Source organism: Nyctibius grandis, chromosome 1 (genome assembly GCF_013368605.1).
Source record: "Nyctibius grandis isolate bNycGra1 chromosome 1, bNycGra1.pri, whole genome shotgun sequence".
In the NCBI taxonomy this organism is placed as follows: domain Eukaryota; kingdom Metazoa; phylum Chordata; class Aves; order Nyctibiiformes; family Nyctibiidae; genus Nyctibius; species Nyctibius grandis.
In genome coordinates this window covers 5,231,265-5,257,662 of record NC_090658.1, presented here as the reverse complement: position 1 = coordinate 5,257,662, position 26,398 = coordinate 5,231,265, and the positions used below count along the sequence as shown (strand labels likewise).

Sequence of the window (26,398 nt, the reverse complement as noted above, 5' to 3'; positions counted from 1 at the left end):
CTGATGGTCTTTCTGTAGCAGCACACCTAACAGGCTCCGTTAGCTTACTATGGGTGTCATTAATGACACTGAAATTTAGTTTACTATGAAAATAAAAACTAATTACATTTTTTTTATTTAACAGACAAGTCAAGGCTTATTAAAGATGACATTTATATCAAAACGTAGCAGATCAGAAATACACTAAATGAGGTTTAAAGACTCCCATTAACTTCTTAAGTTCTTAATGACAACCCACAGATGAAATCCACTCTTAGAATTCTGAAAATAGATTTGAAAATTTGCATAAACTGGCAGAAGTTCCCTAATGCAGTACAAAAATTGTCCAGGACTATGGGCAGAGGGAGGGGGGGTGTGGGGAATGAAGCGAAAAATCACCTAAATCTCTTGTTTTACAGTGAAAGATGCATCAATGCACAACATGTTGTCCCTTCCACCTGGCAAGGCTGCTACAGAAAGCAAGTTCCCAAGTCGATGCTGATCCCACCAGATCATGAGAGATTAAGTTCTGGCATAGCTAACAAACCTGTGTTAAGTGGTACCATGGCAGTAAGAATTATTTGTTGCAGAGGCAGCTAAACCCCGTCCCACGTCTGCAGCTTATGCCATCGGCTGTATTACACACAGGGCACGAGGCTCTGCAGGTACCAGTAGAGCACACCAGAGCCATTCTGCTGGATACAGCTCAGACTCATCATCACAACATAATCATCACGTGCATCAGGCTTTTACCGTGCAACGAGCAGATTGTGAATGACTTCTTTGCATGCTGCATGAAGGAAGCTTGCTTTCCCACACGGGAACTAACCCTAACCGTAGATCATTATTTACACTCACCTGAGAGCAAGGGTTGCTCCCACCTGGAAGCAGAGTTGTGGAAAAGAGCCCCTGAAAACCTGGGAACTTTGGCAAGTATCACACATACATGGTGCTGCTCTCTTAAGCGAATCTACCAGGGTTTTTACTGCAAACCTCTGCAATCACAAGCTGCTACTGGTTGACTTAGAGCCAAGCCTTCCTGCTGCTACACGAGTTTTAGATCTTCTGTGGATGTGACACAAACAGAGCTTCTGTAGCTCTCGCTCACCTGCAGTCAACACTCCTTTCCTCAGCCCTGCAACGTGGATCAAAGCGAAACCGATAGGACTGGCCCCAAAATGAGCGTTTTGTTTCACACCGTTTGCAAGATCCCATCAACAGCCAACCCAGGTGCTGTTTTCATTCTGCCCACACACAAATCAATGACAAAAAGCAAACTCATTCACACAGGTGGTGCATTTCACCACCCTAAAAGTCAGGATTTTTTCATACCCTTCATTTAATGCCACTGCTGTCAAATCCGTAACATGTTGTAACAAAACCAGCCTTTATGTAACCTAATAAATAAAAGTCACCGAGGCAATAGCTATGCATAAATTTTAGCTAAAAACATTTTGTTAGAAGAACACGAATGTCCTCTGTAAAGCGGGTAGCATTTTAAAATAATGTTCTAGCCATTGTTAATACTTTATTGCTATTCATCATAGAACCATTAATCATGGTGAACTCATTTGGTATTAATGTGGATGTCATAAAGTACTTCTGTTGCATTTCAATTATAACTCAGCCTTTAAAATGCTGCCAGCACTACATGGAAAGCTTTGAAAACCAAATTTCAATAGTCTGTTCAGAGATAACTACAATTGCATTGTGGCACAGAGAAACCTTTTCCACTCCTGATGCCTGCCCTCATGGGGCTGAGGAGCCCATGGGGCCGTGCCCTGACCCAGGGCTGGGTGCAAGGAAGAGGGCGACCAGCGGGAGGCTCCTGGAAAGCCGCGGCCATCCAGACACAGCCATTTTCCTCCCCCAAGATGAGGGCAGGAGAAGTATTCCTTCGGGCTGCTTCAACCCCACCAGTTCAACCGCAGCTAAGCAGCAGCAAGGCCATACTTTCAGGCCCCTGAGGAGATTTCCTTTTTTCCTGTAACTCCTGAGGCACTACCTTGCTTCCAGCACTGAGTGCTTTGTTTTTTTCTCTGATACATAGTGTCTGTCCAAACAAAAACACCAGAGAGAACATATATCTACAACCTACTGTCTTTAAAGACAGCAAAGGAATATGCAATACATCAGAGCAGACCTAAGGGAGCTGATATCCTGACCTCTCTGATGACAGTTTAAAAAAAAAACAACAAACAAACCACCTCTTTCTGGCCTCAAGAGGCACTGAAAGAGGAAAACAGGCAGCACAAAATGCAACACGGACCTCAACAACTATCAGCTCCTTGCCATTAGGGAAGCCAGGAACTTGTGTAAGTTTACCTTGACAAACCAGGATTTTTGTTCCCTGACTGCCAGCAGAACTTCCAGCAGCATTTTACATAACGGAATCAAAAACAACAGCTCAACACTCAGAACGCTTCTCATCAGAAACCGTGTTACATGGAGAAAAGACAGAATACTTCTTATTACCTATGGGAACTTTTTTTTCTTTAATTCTTACATATAATTCCCATTCTATTTTATCTAGGTCATCAATGTAACATGTAAGCACACAGCAAAAATTCCTACCTTGGGAGCTCTGGCATGTTTTCCGCATCTGGCATCTTTGACAAGGCTGATATCTAGCAGCTCAGTCTCCTAGAAGGAAAAATTGCAACACAGATAATTATTACATTAGTCAAAAAGCCTTGTTGTGTTAACAGTGCCCTACTTCCCACATCTGTCAGGGGTTTGCCTGTTTGCAATGACGCCTGTCCAAGCTGAGAACAGCTTCCAGGAGTGCTCTGTTGCACTTAATCTATTCTAACAGCAATACTAAGACCTTAGACACATAACTTGGTTTCCTTAAAAATGTGAAGGTCTCTTGTAATATATAGAATATATGGAAGCCATATGAGTCAAGCTGATTTCCTGGATCACTAAATATCAGCTGCTGTGCTCTTTTTCTTTTTAATGCAGTTTTGGCATTTTGATGCTAGTCACAGTGAAAAAGGCAACGTTACCAACAGAAAACCCTGCCTCTGCAATAGAAAACCTACTTTATTATTGCCAGAGCATTTTGAAAAGTGCACATAAAACCCAAGAAGTGTTATACCTACAATGACAACAGGTTCCAACATTTTTAGTGACCACTGGGCAGTAAAAACCATGTACTTTTGACAAGCATTTCATCGTGCATACGTTATTCTCGAGTTGGGGGTTATACAACACATGCCATACTTGGAACAAGACTGGCATGTGATGACAGCTTCTGTTAGGCAAATTCCTGTCCTCCCCTACACACGTGTAACATGAAGAATCTCCTTTCACTGATCAACTCTTGGGTCTCCACTCTCCCTGCCGGTGCCTGGCAGCCTTAACGCTTATGGACAGGGAGAAGGATGCTGGAGACCGGAGCAGCACGATTCCCAGCTGCCGGCTCCCTCCCAAGCCCGCACACCCATGCAGCATTACGTGTGCCTTCCCAGGAACACCATCAACCATCCTGCGAGACACAGCGAGAACATCTAACCTGATTCAGCATTACTTGACCATCTTAAAGCACATCTTAATACTGTCTGCCTCATTTACACTAGCGTTTGGACTAATAGCCCATGTTAGCATGGCTCGATGACACACTAAATATGGTCTAAAAGTACTTCAGCAGTGACCACGCCGCAATCAGAGCTACGCCAGTCCAATGCATTTCAGCCTTCCAGTAGTAATTGCAAATGCTGCGCAAGAATTTGAAATCTCTGTGCTGGACAAAGCCATTACATTTTTTTTAATTCCAAAGAGAAAAGAAAAATATTTGCTCATGGACATGTTATATTGACATGGGTTATTTTGTATCCTTATTTCTTTTCCATTTTAAGGGACCCACTCCTACACAGCTCTTGTAGACCTTTGCTGTCTAATAAGACATGAGCTCTACCACCAAATTTTCACACGACTGTACATTCATCACATCCCCCTCCATCCCCCATATCAATCCCAATTCTGTTATAGTACCAGCTGAACTTGCATAAGCATTTTTTCAGATTATCTAGCCTGCTTCAGGGAAACTTGGACTTTGAAGATCTTTATTTTTTTGCTCATACTTGCCTGAAACAGGACAAGGGTGTCAAAACTTGCAGGGATTAGGAAGAAATATAGGCAGGATCACCAAAGGTGGTATTTTGTAAACATCCTTAGGAAATAACCCAAACTACACCAATACGCAAGGCATATGGACACGAGCCCTCTTCTGACAGCACTGCAGCCCCTCACGTGGACAGCTGATCACCGCACATAAAAGCTTGTCTACAGCTGTCCCTGTTCCAGCCCAGGAGCACCTGATGGTTTGTGAATCCAACGTCCAGGTCCCCTTTGAAGCTGATCTTACTTCCAGATCTAAACTACATTGATCCTTGTCCTGCCCGACACGAGCAGCACAACTGATGCCAGGAGTTAGGGCAAAGCTCAATACTGAGCGCAGAAAAGCCCTTAATGCACCAAAGTCTGGGTAATCTCTCACTATTCAATGAGACAACGGCGTAAGTGATACCTAAAAATTGCAGAGAACAGCGAGCACCAGCTCTCCATCTCCCACCGTGACTGGTCTCTGGGCCTGGATGGGGCCAGCTCCTCACCAAGGGGAACTGGTTGCAATGGTGACAAAGCAATGCTGATTTTTACCAGCCACAGCTCTGCCCCTGGGTTTTACGGTAACATTCCCATATTCATATCATTTCTCTCTCAGTGGAATTTATGTCTCGAGTCCCAGTGATGTTGGAGCAGTGCAAATATGTCTCCATATATTTTACTTCTAAGATCTAGTCCATGCCACATTCGCATCTCAAAATGCAGCAGGATAGTCCTAGTGCTCGTGCAGATGCTGCAAATTATTTGTCAATTAAAACAGAATTTGTTCCCTCTCTTTTTTTTTTTTTATTAAAAAAGAGTGGTGGGAGAAGGGAATGACTCTGTTACCCTCAAGTTGTTCCTGTGAAACACGACAGCGCCAATTACACCACGTTACCACCCGGGATATACCAGCAGCTGAAGGCAAACGTGCTGCTCAATGCAGAAAAAAATAAATAAAATAAAAGCAGTGCAAAAAGAGTCGAAGCAGTGCTATGAAACAGCTATGTGTGCAGCTATGGTAGCAGGTGCAACTTTAAATAAAACAGGAAAATGGCACACTGGAGGGCTTATCTTCGGGGTTAATGCATGTGGCCATTCAGATGCTGGCAAAAGTGAAAATAATGAAATACGGCAGAGCTACATTCGGGTTTGTCACGCTCAGAGCAAGAACTAAGGTGGGAAACAGAAGAGTCACGACATAATCACAGGGAGAAGGAGACGAGACAAGACAGCACAAAAGGCAATAAATTGAAGAGAAAACCAGGGCCAAGAGCCAGCATATTCTGTGAGCCAGCATATTCCATGAGCATCAAGCAACAGGCCGAGACAGGCTGAGAGTCCATCAGCAGAAACCGTGCAGAGCGGCTGCGCAGGGCAGGGCACAGAGACGATGGTGCTTCAGATTTCCAGACCACACGCTCAGCGAGGGCGGACGTGCCCAGGTTTGCTGTTATCAGACAAGAACGTGGCCTTCAGGGTGAGAGGCCAGGGGTTGTATTTGCCACAACAAATGATACTCGTGCCCCAAAGCGGTTTCCGACCCACTGTGAAATGTTTTACAGAAGCTATGGGCACACACAGTGCATGTCATAAAAATAAGATTTTTGCCAACTGAAAGGACTGACAGGCACTAAAAATAAAGGCTTTAACAGCAAACACATGAGAGAAATGAAAGACGCTGAAGAAAAATGGATCTTAAACAAAGATGCTGAGCCACACACAGACTGAATTTCAGAAGTGTTTTTGGTTGGATTGGTCTGGCATTTCAGCTTTTCAAAAAAAAAAAAAAAAAGAACAATAAACAGAATCAATCATTTATTCACTTACAAAAGCACAACTAGACCTCCCATAACAGAAACATAAGACGACCCTTTTAAATGGAATAACACACATTAGAAAGACACAGAAAAGGAAACAGCAATGACCCGCACCCACAAGGACACTACAAGGAACCCGAACAACCCTGCTTGGGTCTGCATCTTCCTGGATGGAGGAGGATGAGGAGGTATAGGGTTGTTTTAGAGTTTTGACTACTACTTTCAAGCCGCTTGCATGCCACCAAAGCACTTGCAGATTGGTAGCCTGAGGACCCAAGATCTAGCAAGGACAGTCTAAGAAGAATAAAGAAAGAGGGGAGTTCTGTGGGACTACTTTGACAAGACCAGCTGGCATGGCTGTGGGAAAGGCTGACCCCTTGAACATCCATCTTATGGCCTTGCTGCACTGTTACCTCTTTGCTGTGCTACCTCTCTATCCCTGTAATCCTTTATATCCCTATTTGATAAGACCATTTAATCTGGGGGGATTCTCTCCTAGGCGGTAATTACAGAAGCCACAGGAAAACAAAGTCCAAAGTCTCAGCCACCATCCAATATCAGAAAGGAATTGTCCAGGTTCCATAAATACATTTTAGATGTATGTTCAGGTCAGCAGAAGCAATAGCCTGAGAGCTACTATAGCCTATGCTCTAAATTAAGTAGATGAGAGCAGATTATGCATCCATGTAAGTGTCTCTGCAGGCAGCGTTCAGCGGGGCTTGGATAAATCAGAATTCGTAATGTGCCATTTCTTAGAAGTTCTTTGGTTCAAAAACACCAAACCTCCCGGAATTCCCTGACCCCTGGGCATTTGCTTTCATCTTTCAAACAACTAATTAAGAGGACAGAGAGCAACTTCCTCCCAACTGAGAGAAAACACAGTTTCCTATTTCCCTATTGCAAAACGCAGACAGATTTCTGTGAAGGGAAAATACACTTAAGTACTGGACACAAAATGCCCCATTTCCTGGGCAGCAAAACAGCCCAAACCCTCCTCTGCTTAAGTCAACAGGAGTTTTGCTACTGGCTTCCTCCGTGCAGGCTTGGAAACTGCACTCTGTGCTGCACGAGGCACGAAAGCCATAGCAACTGGGAAAAGAAAAAGAAAAAAAACCCCACAACAATCAAAAACCTCTGCAAGTCCAACTTGTCCCTGTTTAAGAGACCTCCAGTCATTGCTGCTGGGATTTAATGAACTTGCAATAAAGTAACATCTTTTAATGCAACTGGTAAATCCCCCCAGTAATTTATAATACAGAAAATCCAGAGAAGTGAATTATGAATCCTACCATGTTTGTTTTCAACTAGCAGCTGAGACAGAGATGCACTCACATAGGGTTGGATTGCGCAATCTCACTTTTATGGGTGAGCACACACTCACAGAAGCAACAGATTGTGCAACCCTCAGTGACTGCTTGAGCACTTATAATTAGGCCTGTATGAATTTAATATAGTAACACCAATTTATACCAGCTGAGGATCTGGCTCACTCCTATTTTAAACTGTCCAAAATGATGCCAAGTGAATCTCAGTGTCTTGGGAACTTGCTCGTGATGTAACCTCAGCTACAAAGCAGGATTCCTCATCGATCCCGCTGGAGAGCTCTGCTGAAGAGCCATCGGCAGCACGGCGAGCTGAGAGTGGGATCAAGTGTCCTACAGAATTTCACAAAAACTATGTCAAGGAGACATAGCAAAAATGGGTGTGCATTACAACAGCTGCACGGGTTAGTTGGTCCAGATATCTAATTACTTTACTCATATGCCTAACAAAAATAATTCCACGCTCCTCTGAGTACTCACTGTGGGTGAGTAGTCGTGTATTGCTCTGACCTGCGTTTGTTCAACCTCCATTTCCACGTCCCTTCAGGTCGGATGTTCTTTCTTCCCACTGTATGAAGTGTCCCTGCATGCTGCCAGCGACTGCGGAGCGCTGTTCTCACGGTCACGTTGCTGTAGCCACTGCCATTTAGGGATATGGTCTAACTGATGCACAGCTAATTAAACTCTGAAAACTCATTTTCCACTTAAGCTTTGAAATTTGCTGTTTCTAGTTTCAAAGCTGAAGAGGAAACTGTGTGCCTGAAAGCTTACCTAATTCTTATAAATATTACCAGTCAATCTAATAGAAGACACAACACTCCCTTCAAAGTTTGTCTGATGCAGTGCTGGCAAAACAAACTTTGAAAAGCTGAGCCAGTTTTGTAAACAAGCACCATTTAGTGCTACTGGATGGCAACATCTGGTGAAAGTTTTCAAAGGGAAGAGGTCATTTAGCTGAAACAAACTTCAAAGGGAGACTTAAACAACATCTTCTATTGGGAACAGTTAATCATAATGAAAAGTTTCTTTAATATAGAAAGACTCCATTTTAACATTTTCTGAACATGAAAGCATTGAATGTTTCTTGAAGCAAAAAATTTATGCAGTTCTAGGTTACTTTTATTTTTATTCTGTATTTCAAAAGTGTTATTTAAAATAAAAACACAAGTGACTGATTTCCTTACATGTTAGAAAGAAAATATTAAGATCAACATTTGAATCACACAGAATCACAGAATCAATCAGGTTGGAAGAGACCTCTGGGATCATCGAGTCCAACCATTGCCCTGACACCACCATGGCAACTAGACCATGGCACTAAGTGCCATGTCCAGTCTTTTCTTAAACACATCCAGGGATGGTGACTCCACCACCTCCCTGGGCAGCCCATTCCAATGTCTAATAACCCTTGCTGAGAAGAAATGCTTCCTAATGTCCAACCTGAACCTCCCCTGGTGAAGCTTGAGGCTGTGTCCTCTTGTCCTATCGCTAGCTGCACGGGAGAAGAGGCCAACTCCCACTCTGCTACAACCTCTCTTCAGGTAGTTGTAGACTGCAATAAGGTCACCTCTGAGCCTCCTCTTCTCCAGGCTAAACAACCCCAGCTCCCTCAGCCGTTCCTCGTAGGTCAGACCCTCCAGACCCTTCACTAGCTTGGTCGCCTGCCTCTGGACTCACTCCAACACCTCAACATCTTTCTTGAAGTGCGGGGCCCAGAACTGGACACAGTATTCAAGGTGCAGCCTCACCAGTGCCGAGTACAGAGGGACGATCACTTCCCTAGACCGGCTGGCTACATCGGATGGGGAACAATTACAAGTTCCACTAAAGAAGCATCTGGCCCTGTAGATTCAGAGTAAATACGTACACAAACTCAGCAATTTACAACAATTTGTAGAACACGCCTCAGCCAGGTTTCACAGATTTTAACAGTGTGCTGATCAATCGGCCACACTCAGATCACTTGAGGACTGACATTCTCTGCAGTGAGAATGAACATTCAGCGCTAATTTAGAAAGGGTGCATTCACAGCTAGGGGACGTCGTATATAACCCCCCTATTAAAACCATATCTATCTTCCCCCAGTATCATTTGGGATCCACTGAATAAAATATCATTAAGAATAAATGGAATGAAACACAGTGATTTGTCTCCTCATCCCAAAGGAAAACTGTGGAGGTCTGGTGAGGTTGATTTAACAGAAACCTCCATCGACAGCTACAAGAAGAAATAGCAAGGCTGTCAATGACATTAATGAGAGCTCAGGTAGTGCTGTGTTCCCCTGAAAGTCCCATTAATATAATTCATAAGCTGCATCCCACTAGAGAGACAGTCCCTGAAGAAACCGTCTCCATGTTTCCTCCTGGCAGCACACAATTCAATTATCAGGCATCCAAATCATCTGCTGCGTCAATAAGCAAGCAGCAAGGTAGCACGTATACCCTGAAGTCAATGGTAAAACTCTCCCTGACAACAGCAAAGTCTTTTCCTGCATAAAGTTGTCCTTCACAAGCTGAAAATATTTTATTACCTTCCCACCTACTCTTTTTAACAAGCCATTGAAGATGATTTTATTAATGCTGTAGCTCACCAACCTGCCCAAAGCAACCAGACCTCTTCTAGCTCCTTGCAGGTGATGGTCTCCTCACAAAGGTTACCAAGAAGCAACTGCAAGGCATTCAAATAATGGAAGAAATGCTCAGGTTAAACTGTACACATATTTCTAGATTAGCCAGTGGCTTCCCAACAGGTTATTAAAGCTTTTTGTACGTTCAAACGCGGTTAAAGTGATTCCTGAATTCTCTGCCTTCTAGACTTCTATTACAAAATCCAACGCTCAAAACGAATCCACCACTCTGGCACCCAAAAAAAAGAGACAGGAGGGGCGGGGGAGAGTATGAGGCCCAGCTGCTCCTGAGGGGCGAGAGAGACAGAAAACACTTTGCTGCCTCCACTTCACTCAAAATCACTCATTTCCAAGCTCTTGCTTTCTGGTCAATAAATGCTGTCAGAAAATCACGCAGCCCCATCCACTTCAGGCCCATTCAGAGCACGAGGCTGGGCACGTTTCACCATAACCACAGGGGAAGTTCAACTCCTGCACCTTTCTCTCTCGGGAATTATTTTAAATGGGGAGCTGTTTGTCATCATCAGCGCTTCATCTCCCCATGGAGTTGGTGGAGGTGCTCTGCCATTTCTTCTGCTGCCTACAGCGCTAAGAGGCACCCCCTGAAGCAGGGAGTGATGGAGATGGAAGGAAGAACGTAGATATGCCCCCCCTTAGACAGCGCAGCAGCTTGGCCAATAAGCAGGGATGGTTTTAAACACTGCTTTGACCACACGAGCTCCTTAGGTCTGGACTAGCATTTTTGACCAAATAGTCCAGACAGACACTCGCCCTCTTCACAACACATGGCATCCAGCCCCGACTCAAGACAAGTGAATGGTTAAGGTTAGTGCTTTGTCCGATTCAGAGTACAGCTTTGACCCCACCGTCCCACCTGCCCTCTCCAGAGAAACTCCCTGGACTTGCTTCCTCAGCCTCTCCTGTTCTGCAAGTAAATAAATACGGTTCATTAGACAAGGAGAGTGACACACTTGGGACCCCATTATACCTAGCTCCCCAGGTGGCTTTCCCAGCACTCCTGGTTAAACCACGTGGTGAGATGACCACAACTACAATCAATCGTAACTGGATGGTGGATGATCTTCTCCAAGCAAACAATTTCAAGGGGTTTGGTATCACAGGGAATGGAAATCTTTCAAAAATTGCTTGAACAGAATGACTTCTTACAACTCAAAATGAATTATCTGCGAATTTGAACCTGAGCCAAGCTTCATCTGGGTGGTCATTAACTGTTCTTAACTCAAAAAGAGTCAGAGGACCTCAGCACCTGCAAGGCAAGAACTTGTATTTATGATTTGACTCAACTGCTCTGGGAATAAGCTCCAAACACTTTGCAAGGTTTCTTTGCTTGCAAGTTCTTCTTGAAATGCTAAGTTACTCGCACATCCCTATGGAAAGGCCCTTATAGCAAGCACTCGGATAAAAGATGAAGCCACAAACTGAAAAGTTTTTGCCATCTTAATAATGCTCAGTCTCTCAATGTATCCCTAGAGACATAAGAACAGCAACATTTTCTAGTACAAGGAAAATAGTCTGCAGTTCATATGAAGCACTGGGCTATTAGGAAAAAAAAAAAGAAGGAATTTTCATACTAAGTACCTTTTTAATAATGAAAGCAAAACAAGTTTTCTGCATCTATGCATGTAGTTCTCTGCTGCTTCATTAAGGAAAATTTCATTTACTTGGATTTACAAACGCTGTGGCTAAGCAGTCTAGAAATTGGTGCATACATTGTGCAACGCAAGTCTTAGCGCAAAGAAATAGTTGGGAAGCAGAAGAACACGCAGAGGTAAAGATTTGCTACCTGCCTTCATCGCAGCAAACTGACCAGCACAAACAGGTGAAGGACACACCAAAGAGTCAGTGTGTTATCATCAGCAATCATCTCAGATTTTAAAACTAATGCACAGGAAAACCAGAAAATTTCCATAACAACAGATAAAACTTTAGTCTGCCCTCGCTTCAGCCATATCTGAAGCTACAGGTCTAGTCCAAACTAGACTAGTCCAAAGTCCACTAGTCCAAAGACACCAGTGCTTGATTGGGTATAAGCTCAGCTTGGTAGATGAAAAAAAATTACTTCCCCTGTTCATTGTAGTTATCAGTATACACTCAACAAAACCAAACCACAACCCTAAGATCTTACAGCCTAAATACACAAGACAATCAGCGGATGAAATGAGAAATAGGTACGGGGAGTCATCTCCCAGCAGCACAGAAGTAAGCAGTGGCAAAGCCGGAAAAGAATCTCCACGTCTTAGTCCCATGCCATCAGCATGCAGTCTCCTTACCACGCTGCTGCCTTTGCATGGGACTGTAACTACCGGTGCTCTACCTTTCCAGGAAAGGCAGTGTGCCCTGGAGAGACAGAGCTGGGTACAAACTTGTTACATGAGAGTTAGGAACTTCACAACAACAGGAACCTGATGGTTTTTGGAGAAATCGGCGCACAGACAAGCCTGGTTATAAGCGATGTGCCATTAACCAAGTAAGAAATCAATCCCTGACAGAGCTAGAAATAGGTCCCTGGTCACTTAGTTTCCCACTAGCGTGCTACCTCCTGTGGCCAGTCAGCTGCAGACGAGCTGTATGGCTGCTTCCTTGTTTTAAATGTTTTGAGGAGCTCATTGGAAACTCCTTCAGAAGCTGCATCCCGCTGCGACACAATGGGACATCCCACACCAACAGGAGCTTGTCTCTCAAGTTCAGGGCAATGCAAGCACACCCACAGCTCGAGACTAGAAGTTTCTCACCTAAACAACTTGGTTTTCTTGCAGCTGGCAGTAGGAGTTTCACGGACACAAGCACCTTGAACAGAGTGGCTGGAATTGGTTTGGTTCTGCTAAAATTGCTCATCCCACTCGCGCAACTGGGTAACAACAGGAGGAAAAGGAGAAATGATGAGGTACAGCCATATTCAAAAGAGGAAAGAGCTGGGGGAGGACCTGCTTCAAAACAAAATACAAAGCATATTGTAGGCAGCCTTCATAATGGTACTTGACTGATTTTTTTATTCACATAACTGAGAATAACTTGGCAATTTTTAGCTTTAGAGTCACAAGGAAAAGTACAGTGAATTAAAGTTTCAAGCAGTAGATAAAAAAGCAGTATTTCTATTACAAACCTTCTCTTTTCATATCAAAAGTCGCAATCATGTGTAATTATAATGCTTTAACACCTTCCCAGAAAGGACCATATCACATTTTGGGGGTGATGTTCTTGTACCATCATTTCATGCTGACAGGGGATCATAGGCTACATAGACCCGTACTATGGTTCTTCTTTTGAAGCAAGTAAAGTGTATTATTTTCAGCAGAGTGCCCCAAACAGTGAACACCTAGAGCAGAGACTTTCATCTCAGGTGGAAAAGCCACTGTACAACTCCTGCCTACTGCCCTGCACCGCTCTACCACCCCACCTGACGTTGCAGCTCCTCCTCAGGCAAATCTGTTGATCAACAGAAGATTTTTTCCAAGATTCAACAAGATCAAGTCCTTTGAACTTCTGCTATAAAAGTCCTTTTCTATTCACACAGCGTAAGTTTGATGCATCTAAAAGAATAACAACACATTTATGGCTTTGAATATAAGCTTTTAGAAAAGCCCAGAGCTTTTGACTGCTTTATATTGAAACAATAAATACTTTTGCACATGTAAAGGAGATTAGGAACTTGGAATTGCTCTGCTTCCTACATAGCACAAGGATTTTTAAAGTTAAGGCTCAACATAGTAATACATGCCCTACTTACACGTCTGTGGCTTCTGTGGAGGGATAAGGTAAAACGATAAAAAACTGAAAACAGCACAGAAGCACAGTGTATATTCCTGCCAGCTCCTCTAGCTAAGGCCTTGGCATGTGTTATTTAACCGGAAAATCCACGGTCCAGGCACACTTCCAACTGAAGACTCCAGCTTTAACATGACACTGAAGCACTAAAGACAATAGCTGAAAACTCATGAATTGACCTTTGTAAATAAAGGCACTTCGTGTTTTTAGGGTCCAAGGTTTGGTTTCTGGGATGTATTTAAAGCTGAAACAGCACAAAAAGATACGTTGACAAGATTTCTCCCCAAGCATAAAAATCTTTTGGGGTCAGTTATTTTGCTAGCCTGTTATTAAAAAGTGCAGATTTCTCACTGGGTTTTTAAATAAGTCATCCTGGGCTTACATCTAATCTGCCTGAATTTTTATTAATTACAGGAGCCAGAATTGACACAGCATCATCCAAAACTCTGGTCACCAGTACCCAGAGGTGAATTTAACTTGAAGGAGGTATAAAGAGGGTTTCAAAAGCGATCGCTGAACTGGGAGTATGCTCTTATTAGGGAAGACTAGAAGAGCTTGGTTTCCACAGAACAGCAAAAGGAAGGCGAAGAGGGGTATGGTTATTGTCTATAAATGTATGCATTGTATAATCCGTTGAGAGCTGTTCAATCTCGAAGGAAATAAGAACTGAGCTATAGAGATTCTAATAAGTATGGGCAAAATTAGGACTATTTTTCTTTAGATATTGAAAGCAAAAAATCACTTTCAAAATGGAGTTTGACATGTTTCTGAATCTGAAAACAATACATGCACTAAACAATATCCAAAACCAGAGAATGAACACAGAAAATATTTTCCTATAGTATAGACTTAAAGGAATCACATTTATTTACAGCTAAATCCTTGACTTCTTTCTCACCATTCCAACCACCATACAGCTTTATCTATAGTTACCACCGGACACGTAAGAGAATAATCATTAAATACTAATTCATAAGTGGCCTATTTTGTAGGTCTTGATACTCCAAAAATTTCAGTGGAGGTTTATCCTAAAGAAGATTTATACTTCGAGGTTTTTATGTCAACATCAGAAAAAAGCAGCAGCAATTGCACATGCAGAAAGAAAAGCTTTTCCTGGACGGATCCTTGACAGTTTACTCCTCTCAAGGACGATGAAGCACACAAACAACACCAGCTCAAGATGTCCATGTACAACCAACCAGATGAGAATCATTTAGGTGAACGCACAACGCAAGCATAAGAAAGCACTACTTTCTCATTAGGCAAACCACATTTTGCTGCTTCACACATACGTAGCTCCTAGTGCAGTAACTTGGCAGCAACTCCCAATGCCCACATTCTCCTCCCTGTGCTGCTCCAGCAGACAAACGTTTCTCCTTGTCAGAGAACGCTCACTCCATCCTCCTGCAGCCCAGTTCACTCCACCTGCTGCTGCCATATTTTAATTTCTCTTATTACCTCCATTTGCTGCTTACCTTGTAATATAAGTGAGTTTAGGACATAGTTATTTGTTCGGTATTTATTAGGGAATTAATTAGAGGGGAGTAAGAATTTCTTGGTAATTTATTTTGTACAAGCTGCAATCATTATTATTTTTGCATGCCCCCAGGGTTTATGGATAAGTGCATTTTTAAAATCAAAGGGAAAAAAGAGAACCCTCAGATCGGAATCAGTGGGTGAATCTCTAACGATTTAATTTACATTCATCTACTATTAATCTGAATGCATTCTATTCAACATTATTATTTTATAAATCTCTAGATAGATCTGGGAAATTATTTTTATTAAGGTATTTGCATGTGCATGCCTCAAATTCTTCTAGTCTTGGCAGCTGTATTTGAAATTAGAATTTACACTGTATGAGGAAATACGGGTCATTCTGCGAACACAACAGAGATGAAGTCAATGGCAACTTGTTGGAAGACCTTGAGCTCTTGCCAAGCCATGTTTCCCAAAATATTTTGCCCTACACCACACTCAAGCCTCAAGTATCAGCTACTCTCTCCTGTAGGAGCCAGCTGCCCTGAGCAAGAAAGGCACACACACAAAATGTAACCAAGTCATAATTTAGCAAAAAACTTGGTGACACTTAGACAGATGTACGATTAGTCTTCTTATCTTCAAACTGGAGAACATACTTCTCTTAATAGGGACTCACTTCAGCCTACACCTTCAGCATGCTAACAGTTGGTTGTGGTCAGCATTACACTCAGTCATGCTGTAACACACTTGTAATTTTGCATTTGTTTCGTTGCCTCAATCTAACAGTTCAGGGGCTGTTATAAGGGTTTGGTTTTTTGCTGTCTGTGACTTGCCTCCACTTGTTGACAGCACAGACACACACACAAGACATTTTTCTCTCCTATCAGGGCACTCTTTGCTCTTTCCTGTTTATATTTGTTCCCGTATGCGGAGTTAAATGCAAAGCAGCAAACCCAAGGTTAGCCCTGCTGTCTAATCATGTTTCCTTATTTAGCAGTTAGTTTTACTGCAGTCTTCTGGTCTCTCCCCCACAAATGTTCTCAGTTCTGTTCTCTGGAGCATAATTATCCTAAGTACCTTTCCCCTAGCAGCAGCATGCTCATACTTCTTGCCTTTTCAAAAGAAGGTTTGTCTTCTTGAAGGTGACTGAAACACATCTTGCAGAAGGTATCAAAGGGTTCAATCCTGACAGGGTACCGCAACAGAAGATTAGGACCCAAAATACTTTGTGGATCTGTGCACCTGAGATACCCGAGCCTCTAAGATATACAGTGCAATACCACAATCTCTGAAACATCTCGAGGGCAGTTCCCACAGGCACAACCACCCTGCAACCCTGAAGGGCGTTTAACGCCCAGGCAGGATGGTTTGAATCCGTTCATATTTCATATTGTCAGAATAACTGTATCACTGCGTGCACTTGTCCAGCACTCTCCATTAGCCAACCTGGATGTCAGCTCTTCCTTTCTTTGCCAAACTTTAATGATTCAGCATGAAATAATGCTGCTGGATGATTGCCTGGGCTGGGGTGGGTTGGTAGGTTTTATTCTTAAAGTAGCAGCCAGGATGATTTTACCCATTTCCTCAAATGAAGCTGCAATTTCTGAAATAAGGCACATCTCTGCAAAGCAGATGAATGGGAGCCAAAATGGTTTGGAAAATATGTTGTATGCATGCTCTAAAATATCGACTATTTCTCGTACGTGGGAAGATCTAATGCCCTCCTGCTTGGAGAAATACCTCTGGATTTTAACAGTCAAACAAGTTGTCTCTTTCTATCAGACCGGTGAAAATGCAGCCAAGTTTGGACAAACTAGAACACTAGAAATTCTCAATTTCCATGCAGGGAATATAAAAAATCATGGCGAATATATGTTCATATTAATATTCTCAAAATGCATAAGGAAACTAAAATGCAGTTTATTCTAGCATTTTGTAACTTCTAAGTGGTTGACTTCGCAGCCTAAGTAATCTCTTAACAAGTGTCTCATTTCTTTCTAAATGAAATTTCACGTGTAATAAAATTGTTGTTATGAATCAAGTGTAAGAATTAGTGTGTCTTTCAAAGCAGGCTAGGCTGCCTCCAGAATAACACCAAAAAGCACTACTAATGGCTAAAAGCATGCTAGTTAGGAGAAGGAAAAAAAGAAGCCTTGCAGACTTAGAAAATAGATGCTCTTTTCAGTAATTACGTGGATTCAGAAACAGCTATTTTTGTCGACATGTTCAAAGATACTTTTAAAGTTATGGAAAGCAAACAGAGGAAAATCAGCAAGCACAATAGGTTTTTTTTTCCCAGAAAAATGGTAGTTTGAAAACCAACAATGGAAGAAGACAAATCTATTTAAGGGAACAAAGAGAATGCCATTTGGGTGGAAGCTAGGGTTAGAGAAATCACCTACCATGATTTTAATCCATGCACACATCAGATCAGGCATTTTACTGGTAAGATTTTAACTGGAGCTTGGTCACCCTTGAAAATCCCTCCCATAACACGTAGCCAGGCTGGCTGTAAATCAGGACAGTAGGGATGATGACACAAAATACTCAAAATTAGAAACTGCCTGACAGCTAAGCTCGTTAAAAGACGCGTGATGGGGGAGAGAGTAAATAAACAAGAACTTGCTAAAAGGTCAAATTTGTATCTTTTGTGGTCAACCCTTGCAGCTTTATGATGACAATTGTAATATTGGGGGTTATATTTGGAGATTTTTTAATTATTATTTGTAAGTCCAAGCTCCTGTACAGGAATTACAAGACTAAACATAGAGTGCGATGGGTAGAGGGACACACAAGACTTTAGGCACATCTCTCCTGGCTTTTATGTGTATTCAATGAAAAATACTTTATCCAGTTAAACCAAGCAGACTCTCAGCTTCTCATGATCTTTCCCCAGGCACTGATAAGCGAACTCTAGCAAGTACAGGCCACATTTCACCACGTTCCCTTATTTTTTGTAGAGTGTTTTAAATGAAACCACTGGTGGCAAATCAACAAAGCTTCGCACAGAAGGGTCAAGGGTGACCGCAGGGAACATGTTTTACTTAATAATGAGCAAACATTAAACGTGCATAAACCCTGACACGATCGTTGGGTATGTGAAACAGCTGCTTTCCAGTAACCCTGGACCAGACCTGGAGGTATTAGTCAATATGACTAAGGGAATCCAAGTCTATGCTGCCACAGAAGAGCTTTTGCTATTATGTATGAAGTGTTAAGTAATCTTATGCATTTACTCAAGCCAATGACTAATATTACAGAAGTTTGTGCAACTCTAAATTTCACTGCAGAGCTTTTGCAGAGCGATTAGCTAGCACAAAGCCAAACCTAAAAAAGACATTTTGGCCATGACCCTTTGATGGCACCAGCTGATACGCCCTAAACCACAACTGAAAAACTTCCTAACATAAACATGGCTCTTACTGTCTTCTGATATTGTTCCCATGTATGAAGAGTTTTAAGAGCTTTGCTATAAATGTAGCAATTGTCTGAAGAAACAAACAAAAACCAGAGGGACTTATGACTCTCTTTCTTCCACATCATCTACATGTATTCGTGTTACGAAACTTGCCTCTTCTATAACAAAGAAAATCCTCCACGCAGATACACGATGTTGTAAAACTTCATACTTCTTTTTCAGTCTGGATTACAATCTCCAGGATCTTCCAAACCTGCCTCTAAACACTCATCTGCGCATCAACAGGTTTTGGACTGTAGGTATACAAAGATGTAATAGCAACTCAGTTTCCTTTCCTAACACAAATACAATTTTCCTTTCACAAAAATTTGCAGAAACAGCTTTAATTTCTCTGGAAATCTGGCTTTACATGTCAGTCCAGATCAGAATTTACCTTTTTCAATACAGAAAGGTCCCTTAAATTCTAACAGTGTTTATTTGTTCTTTAAAATAGGTTTTTATTCAGGTTGGTAGAGGCTTAACCTCTTTCAGTAGCCTCAGCCTTTTCAAAGGGATTATTTACCATCTCGATTAAAGGAGAACAGAATAATGTGGCCAATTAAAAAGATGAAGGTGCGGTGCTAGGGTTTTCTATTAAACTTGAAATTACCCTCAAACTACAACTGCAGCTATCTGTATGGATAAACAAACCTTCGCCAATTATTGCAGCAGCAAACCAAATTCAGATGCTGTATCAAACCAGATTAAACATGAGTTTAATTTCTTGAACGAGTACGTGCCCAAGATGGCAGAACCCTTGAGGAGTCTGTTTTACACAATCCAGTGTGTCCCTGTCATTATGGCCCTGAAGGAGGAACACAGATCATGAGGTGTTGTGAAAGCCCAAATGTTTAAAACCACAGAGCTGTTTTAGCACCAACAGAAATGGTATTTTCATATTATTTCATTATTTCGATTCATTTTTGTTATGCATTTAACAAACTAAGCTGTGCTTCAGAAAGATCCTCTCAGTATTTGAGTAGCATGTCTGACCTTCACCAAATAAACCAACCAATCTAGACTTTTATTGCCCCGGATACAGTATCTACATGTGATCATCTCATAAATTATTGCTCACCTCTGTTTCTCAGAAGATTCTGAATGACCCATTATCAAGCAAAAGCCTAAATAATGTAATATTATTATTCCATTGATGGTATATAGTTTCTTCCCCCCTCCAAAATTCAGAGCTAAATAAAACTACAGGCTGGGCATATCAACTCTATTCATTTCAGAAATACTGCCAGCATTTCTTTGTTTCTTCTATACTCGCTATATAGGGACAGGAATCCGCACATCATATTTTCCCCCTGCAATAAATGCCAAGGAAAGATGACAGCAATGCAGAGACTATTTCTCAGCATCCTCTCCTGCCAGATTCATTTTGTTTCTGAAGGGGTTTCTTGCTCCATCAGAGTCTGAGGCGGACTAAATGCCAGGCAGTACGAAGGAGCAGGAAAGACTCGCTTCCTGAATGGATTTAAAAGGGAAACTTTAGCAATAGCCAGAGAATTACCATTTACTTTGGCTGCATAAATCCTCCTAGAGTTTCCCTGGAATACAGAAATCCTCCCCAGGATTGTCTTAGCATGTTTCTGCATTCAACAGCTGCTGCAAAAACGGTTTCACTTCAGGAGCAGATGCAGCAATTCCTCCTGAGCTATCCCGTGTAAAACATCAAAATGCATCCTGTACGAGTGGTACGTGCTGTTGAGGGAAGCGCCTCTTGAACGCTGCCACACACGGCACACGCTATTGACTGTACACTTGGAGTGCTTGCACTGCTCTCCCCAGGTGACTACTGCTGGGACTTCCTGCAATGGTGAGGCCGCACCTTGAATACTGTGTCCAGTTCTGGGCCCCGCACTTCAAGAAAGATGTTGAGGTGTTGGAGTGAGTCCAGAGGAGGGCGACCAAGCTGGTGAAGGGTCTGACCTACGAGGAACGGCTGAGGGAGCTGGGGTTGTTTAGCCTAGAGAAGAGGAGGCTCAGAGGTGACCTTATTGCAGTCTACAACTACCTGAAGGGAGGTTGTAGTGAAGTGGGAGTCGGCCTCTTCTCCCGGGCAACTAGCGATAGGACAAGAGGACAGAGCCTCAAGCTTTGCCAGGGGAGGTTCAGGTTGGACATCAGGAAGAATTTCTTTTCAGAAAGGGTTATTAGACATTGGAATGGGCTGCCCAGGGAGGTGGTGGAGTCACCATCTCTGGATGTGTTTAAGAAAAGACTGGACATGGCACTTAGTGCCATGGTCTAGTTGACAGGGTGGTGTCAGGGCAATGGTTGGACTCTATGATCCCAGAGGTCTCTTCCAACCTGGCTGATTCTGTGATTCTGCAATGCCCCAAACCTTGGGACAGCTTCCGAGGGCGTTACAAGGAATGCAGCCCGTGCTGTTCTCTGCTTACAAGTCCAGGAACCAACCATGCACTTGGTAATATAATGTGTCCTATGGGCGTGCAGAATCATCACTTCTCTCTTTACATCCACATGTAGCAACTCCCTGTTTCTCTTCTCTTTCAACTTCAAACATAGATTCTTGTTTCCAAAACCTGGTGGGAAAATGGATTATTTCTAAGAATTATGGCAGTAACTGCCACTCACCATACGCCCTCATACATCTGCATTTACAGCTCCCTGAGCACAAGGAGATGGAAAAAAAAATCTGATTTGAATTTATTATGTAATTTCTATGGCTTTTATGGAAGACATTTTAACAATTGTCTACCGTGCACGAAGGTTAACATATGTCTCGTATATTATGGAGTCAATATCCCACCCAATGTAAATCTCAAAGTTCAGCATGCCCTGAATTAAATTCTGTAATGACTTCTAAAGACGACAGTAAAATCTGTAATGTCAATACCGTACTGTAGTCCATGGCTATAATTTGTTAGGTCAATAATTCACCACAGTCTACTAAACTTAGTACTGGCTTCCTCAAGAGTGCTAAAATAAATGTCTAAAAGGTTCCCAATAGCATATTTATAGTTATCTATAATTAGCTCTGCAGCATCACAGAAACACATCACAAAAATTATGTATATAAATCAGACCGCGATCTTAATTTCACACTTACTCTTCAAGAAGCAGCATAAACAATTGCAACTACTCCTCTAGATCTTGATAGCCTTAATCCACAGCACAGTCAGTGAGACTCCTTGATGTTTTGTTCTCCTTTGACTACATCAAGAGTCTGAGGAGAAGCCCAAGGCCGATCCCTATCTAAGAAATAACATGATAACTTCCAACCAGAAAACCATCTGATTCCACCCTGTAATTCAGCCCCAGCAAGCAGCTGAGAGCAGTCAGGTCTCTGGGCTGCAGTTGTCATGGAAAAGGACTGGCTGTGGGACCACACTGGGTTAAAGAGATGAGAAGGGGAAGCGTCCTTACCCCAGCTAGTGCACAATTCCACAGAGGAAAGGTCCATCATGCAGAGGTCCTCTCCTTACTCTATTCACATGTAACCTTCTGGACGACCTACAAGCCCTGTTCAACACCATCAGTAAAACCAAAGCACTGATTTTCAATAAAAGGGTGAGTAACACGCGTTAGAAGTGTTAGCTTGGTTACCTGTATTACAACACACTGTACTATTTAAAAAAAAAAAAAAAAAAAAAAAAAGAAGATAATAAAATTTTCTCTGTTAGGTAACCAGGACTTCTACGGCATGCAGAAGTGCTGGCTGGGATCTGTGGTGCTTGAATGCTTTTAAAAGCTTGTCTCTACATAGATAGCTCCATGAGGGGAAAAAAAAAGAAAAAGAAAAAAAAAAAGCCTAGCTGGCAAATGTTGATGTACAGCAGCTCAAATTATCCTGCACGCTGCTGGATTCCTTTTTTTCATCTATATGCCAGGAACAATTGACCTAAGGCCAGACTTTTTTCATTGCAACTTTTGGCAGATCCAGTCAATATCCATTATTTACAATTATGCATTTTTCGTTTGTGTGTGTATCTTCTGCAGTATCTCTGATTGTCAAGTCCAGAGACGACTTCACCATATAATTATTCAAAGTTCATTTAGTAAGTGATGCAGATGCAAGATACAGGAGGAAAATAATACCAGTCAGTATGAAATTACATTCCTACCGGCACTTGTGCAATGTATCTCTCTAAGCAGGACGTACATGGCAGGCTAGGACTGAAAAACCTCTACGTGGGCTCGAGACCCTTTTTTCGTATTTCCTTCAGTACCTCAGCATCCTTTGTCTGCCTAACCCATAGTGACACGCAGCTGCCTTGCGAAATCCCACTTCTACCACTGAGCTGCACAGAACAGACATCACAGATCTTGCTTAGGGAAAAAAAAAAACAAACCAAACTCAAAATAAATCATAATTGGAGTCCCGTATGCTCATGTTTTAAGCAGAGTTGTTGCAAATAACACGTGAGACCCCAGAAACAGGGAGGGAGGAAGCGCATGGGAACTTGCCTCAGTCTTCTCAGTGTGTTTGCTGTGAGCAACTCGCCTGTGTGTTACTGACAGGATGGTGCAGTTACACACTGTGCACGGCACTGCAGGAACCGCTTTGCCTCCAAAGGCAAAGTCACTCCTGGTTTGGGCATACTCCTGGACTGGGGGACAAGAAGAGCTCAGGGAGGAGGCAGGGGCGTAAGTGGTTGGCAGAACATACATTATTTTGTTACCTGCTCCCAGAACTTTTTCTCTGAAAAATCCCGAACATCAACAGGGGAAAAAACACTAAATAACATGAATAATTTTTACGGTATTACTTGTTAAAAAAAATTCAAAGGTTTTGGACAAAGGTGAAAAAAAATTCTTAAAAATTTATGTTGTCCTTTAAAATTAATAAAATACATATACCTACAGCCAAACCCTTCTTTCCCTTCCAGACCAAGATGACAAAGCCTACGAGCCTGCTGCCCAAGAGCAATATACCAATAACAAGCAGCAAGGAGGCACCTCGGCCACTTGCTAGAATAAAGAGCCTCATAAGCACAAGCCTGTGCTCTGCACCAGGGTGACAGGGACAGCAGGGCTGGGGGACAGCACCAGCTGCCATCAGAGGACCCGGCGTAAGCATGGACCTGCTGCCTCTGAAAGTTACAGTTCAAAAGTTAAACCCAGCTTGACTCAATTCAACTGAGCAGGAGGTTGTGGAGTTGCAGCTGACAGGTTTGTGGCATGACATTTCAGCAGGGTGACAAACATAGAATAAGCTGATATCGTCTGTGATATGACAAATCCATCCAATGGCCACAGATCCTGAACTTTCCCGCTGGTTAGCTGAGGGCAGGTTAGGCAGATAACAGTTCATTACCCAGCTACATCCATGCTTTTCTCTTCTGCTCCTGAGACAGTCAAAACTTTTTCTACGGAAAGGTGAAAAGGAGGGGGGGGGCGGGGAGAGACAAAGCAGTTTCCATATCAAATACATGACATGAAATACACTCAGTCTGTACTTGCTTTCAGGGCTCTTTGCAAGTAACCACATCTTAATGCATCTCCCTTGCTTTCACTCATGACACCCTCCTTTTTGCAAGCATCTAGCTAGCAATAAGAGTAAGCACTGGGCTGGAACCTGCAAATACAGCCAGTGTGGGAGTTGCTACACTCCCGCTGGAATAAATGGTATAAGTACTAGCAGTGTTAATGGAGGAAGGCGGCCAAGAATGATTCCTCAGAGACATCAGCTTGTATGAATTACCTATCCTGCCAGGACTCCTGGAGGAGAGAGGACTCTTTGGCAAAGCTGCACTTTGAACACGTCTTTCTAAGCCAGCACAGCAACAAAATTAGTGTAAATGAAAAATGGCAGACCAAAAAAAGCTTTAGTAATATAATTTTGCTGTGCACTGAATATAGTACAAATGGGCGCATCCTGTTCTGAAATGCAGCTCTACCAAAAAGCGAAGGATAACTTTTAAACCCTGTTTTAATACTTTTCTTTGTACATCCCTTCTAAAGATCAAGGGGCAGATGTTGCCCAGTCTTTGCAATCCTTGAGCAAAACACTGTAGGGTGACATACTGCAACACAAATAACTTTACTGTTGCTACATAATCCAGAGCAGCAGCGGAGTTCGGTACCTCATACAGCGTTCACGCAGGGGTTATAGGAATCAGAACTGGAAGAAAAAAATTGCTTCTCAGCAAGCATGGGAATGGACTAGCGTAGTGCTACAGATTCCTCAACAAACCCTGTGCAAGTTCTGCTTCTCCTAACTTAAATGGGTGAGGGAAGGAAATGTACTGCCAGTTTATTCATGTATGTCTCACCGATGCCAGGTCTGAGCAGCTCCTCCAGCCATTGCAGAACCAGGGTGATGCTCCTGCTAAATCAGGCTGCAAGACACCTACTCCAGGCAGGCAGGACAGCTCACAGCTTCTCCAGGAAAGAAGCTGCCACACACCCACAGACTGCCAGTTACGTTTCAAAGCTCAGCCAAGAGTACCCACCAGCCCTTGTCCCCACTTCCACAGGCAACATAACCTGATGATCTCAGTCCCACTCCAATGGCAGAAATAAAAGTTCACACAATCTGAAGAGACAAGCACTTGAGCAGGCTCTTGTTGGCATGCCGAGCCAACAAATCCCATCATTTCACTTCATTTAATTTTTGCTCTCTGTAGTTAAGAAGTCTCTGAATTTGTTAAAAAAGGAACAGGTAAAATATTTACTCCTAGCTTGTTGCAGATTGGCTGAACGCTGAGGAAATGCTAAGGGTCAAAAAAGCTGAATTCCCTATCCAGCTCTGGACGCTCTGACAGAGCTGCCTCCTGGCTAACAACATCCCTACCTGAGACACTGCCTGTGCTTCCACAGGCAGGAACTACTCAGCTCTCACTGCAGCTCCTATTTGATTTAGTCTTCTTCATCCCTCTCCTCTCATCCATCCAGATGACTTCTTTCTTGGCATCCCCTCCTAAGGTTTGCCATTTCCTAACCCTGCCAAGCCACTGCTTGTCTATTCCAAGTTTTACGTGCGTTTACAAAAGTGACAGTGTGACCTCTTGTAAAAGTCACTTTTAGAACACATCAAACGGACAGCAAGAAGACAAACACGCACTTCTCCTCCATGCATGCTGCATCAGCCTGACTTGCTAGCGTGGGAAGCTGAAGGAGCTGGGCCTCTTTTTCCCTGAGCTAGTGACTGCTGCTCACTCAGGTCCTCTGTGCCCCCGTGGCACCGGTGGGTGGATTCAGCTGCTGCCTGTGGGGGTCAAGGGAAGGTTGTGCACAACTTACTGATGGCTTCTTGCAGGACTGGATTAAGCCAGAGGCAAGCCCTGCCTGGAAGCTAAGTCATCTGTGTGCAGGTGGAGACATCGTCCATGGGCTAAGCTCATGGGTACAGAGTGGGGGGCATCACTCACACGCAGTGGCTGAGCAGCAGCCTTTTCAGCTTGCAAGAAGAGCAATGAGAAGAGTGCTAAGTCCCACTAGACTCCCTTGGGTTTGAATTTCCAAAGCTCTTCAGCCAACACTTTCAGCCATACACTCCTTAAGCAGAAAGCTAGAACTTACTGCCATAGCTGATTGCCACAGCTAACAGACACCTTCCCCTCAGCACCCCGCTAACACCGCGCAAGGCTCTGAGTGCACAGAGGTAGGCAAGAAGGAAGGGGAATTTTAAAACTCAATTGCTATTTCTGCTCCTTCAGGTATTTGTTAAAATCTGCTCCAAAATCAGCAACGAAGTGTTACCTTTAAGGCCATTCTCTTCTTAACAAATGTAAGAACTGTTGTAAGTCAGCACTAAACATAAGCGTATATTTATATATTTTAAACTAAGCATATATTTATATATTTTAATACTAGATGATATGCCAGCCTATATATGGGTAGGGTC

The 26,398-nt window shown here is 42.8% G+C and overlaps 1 protein-coding gene across 4 annotated transcripts in view; it reads right to left on the bottom strand.

Annotated features, from left to right (window-relative positions):
- The window catches only part of PLCB1 (phospholipase C beta 1), a 405,252-nt gene that overhangs the window by 291,996 nt on the left and 86,858 nt on the right, over positions 1 to 26,398 (bottom strand). For all 4 annotated transcript variants that reach the window (XM_068414808.1, XM_068414791.1, XM_068414782.1 and 1 more), the window contains exon 3: positions 2,554 to 2,622. In XM_068414808.1, the coding sequence (XP_068270909.1) occupies positions 2,554 to 2,622 (69 nt within the window). The remainder of the gene's footprint in view (positions 1 to 2,553; positions 2,623 to 26,398) is intronic.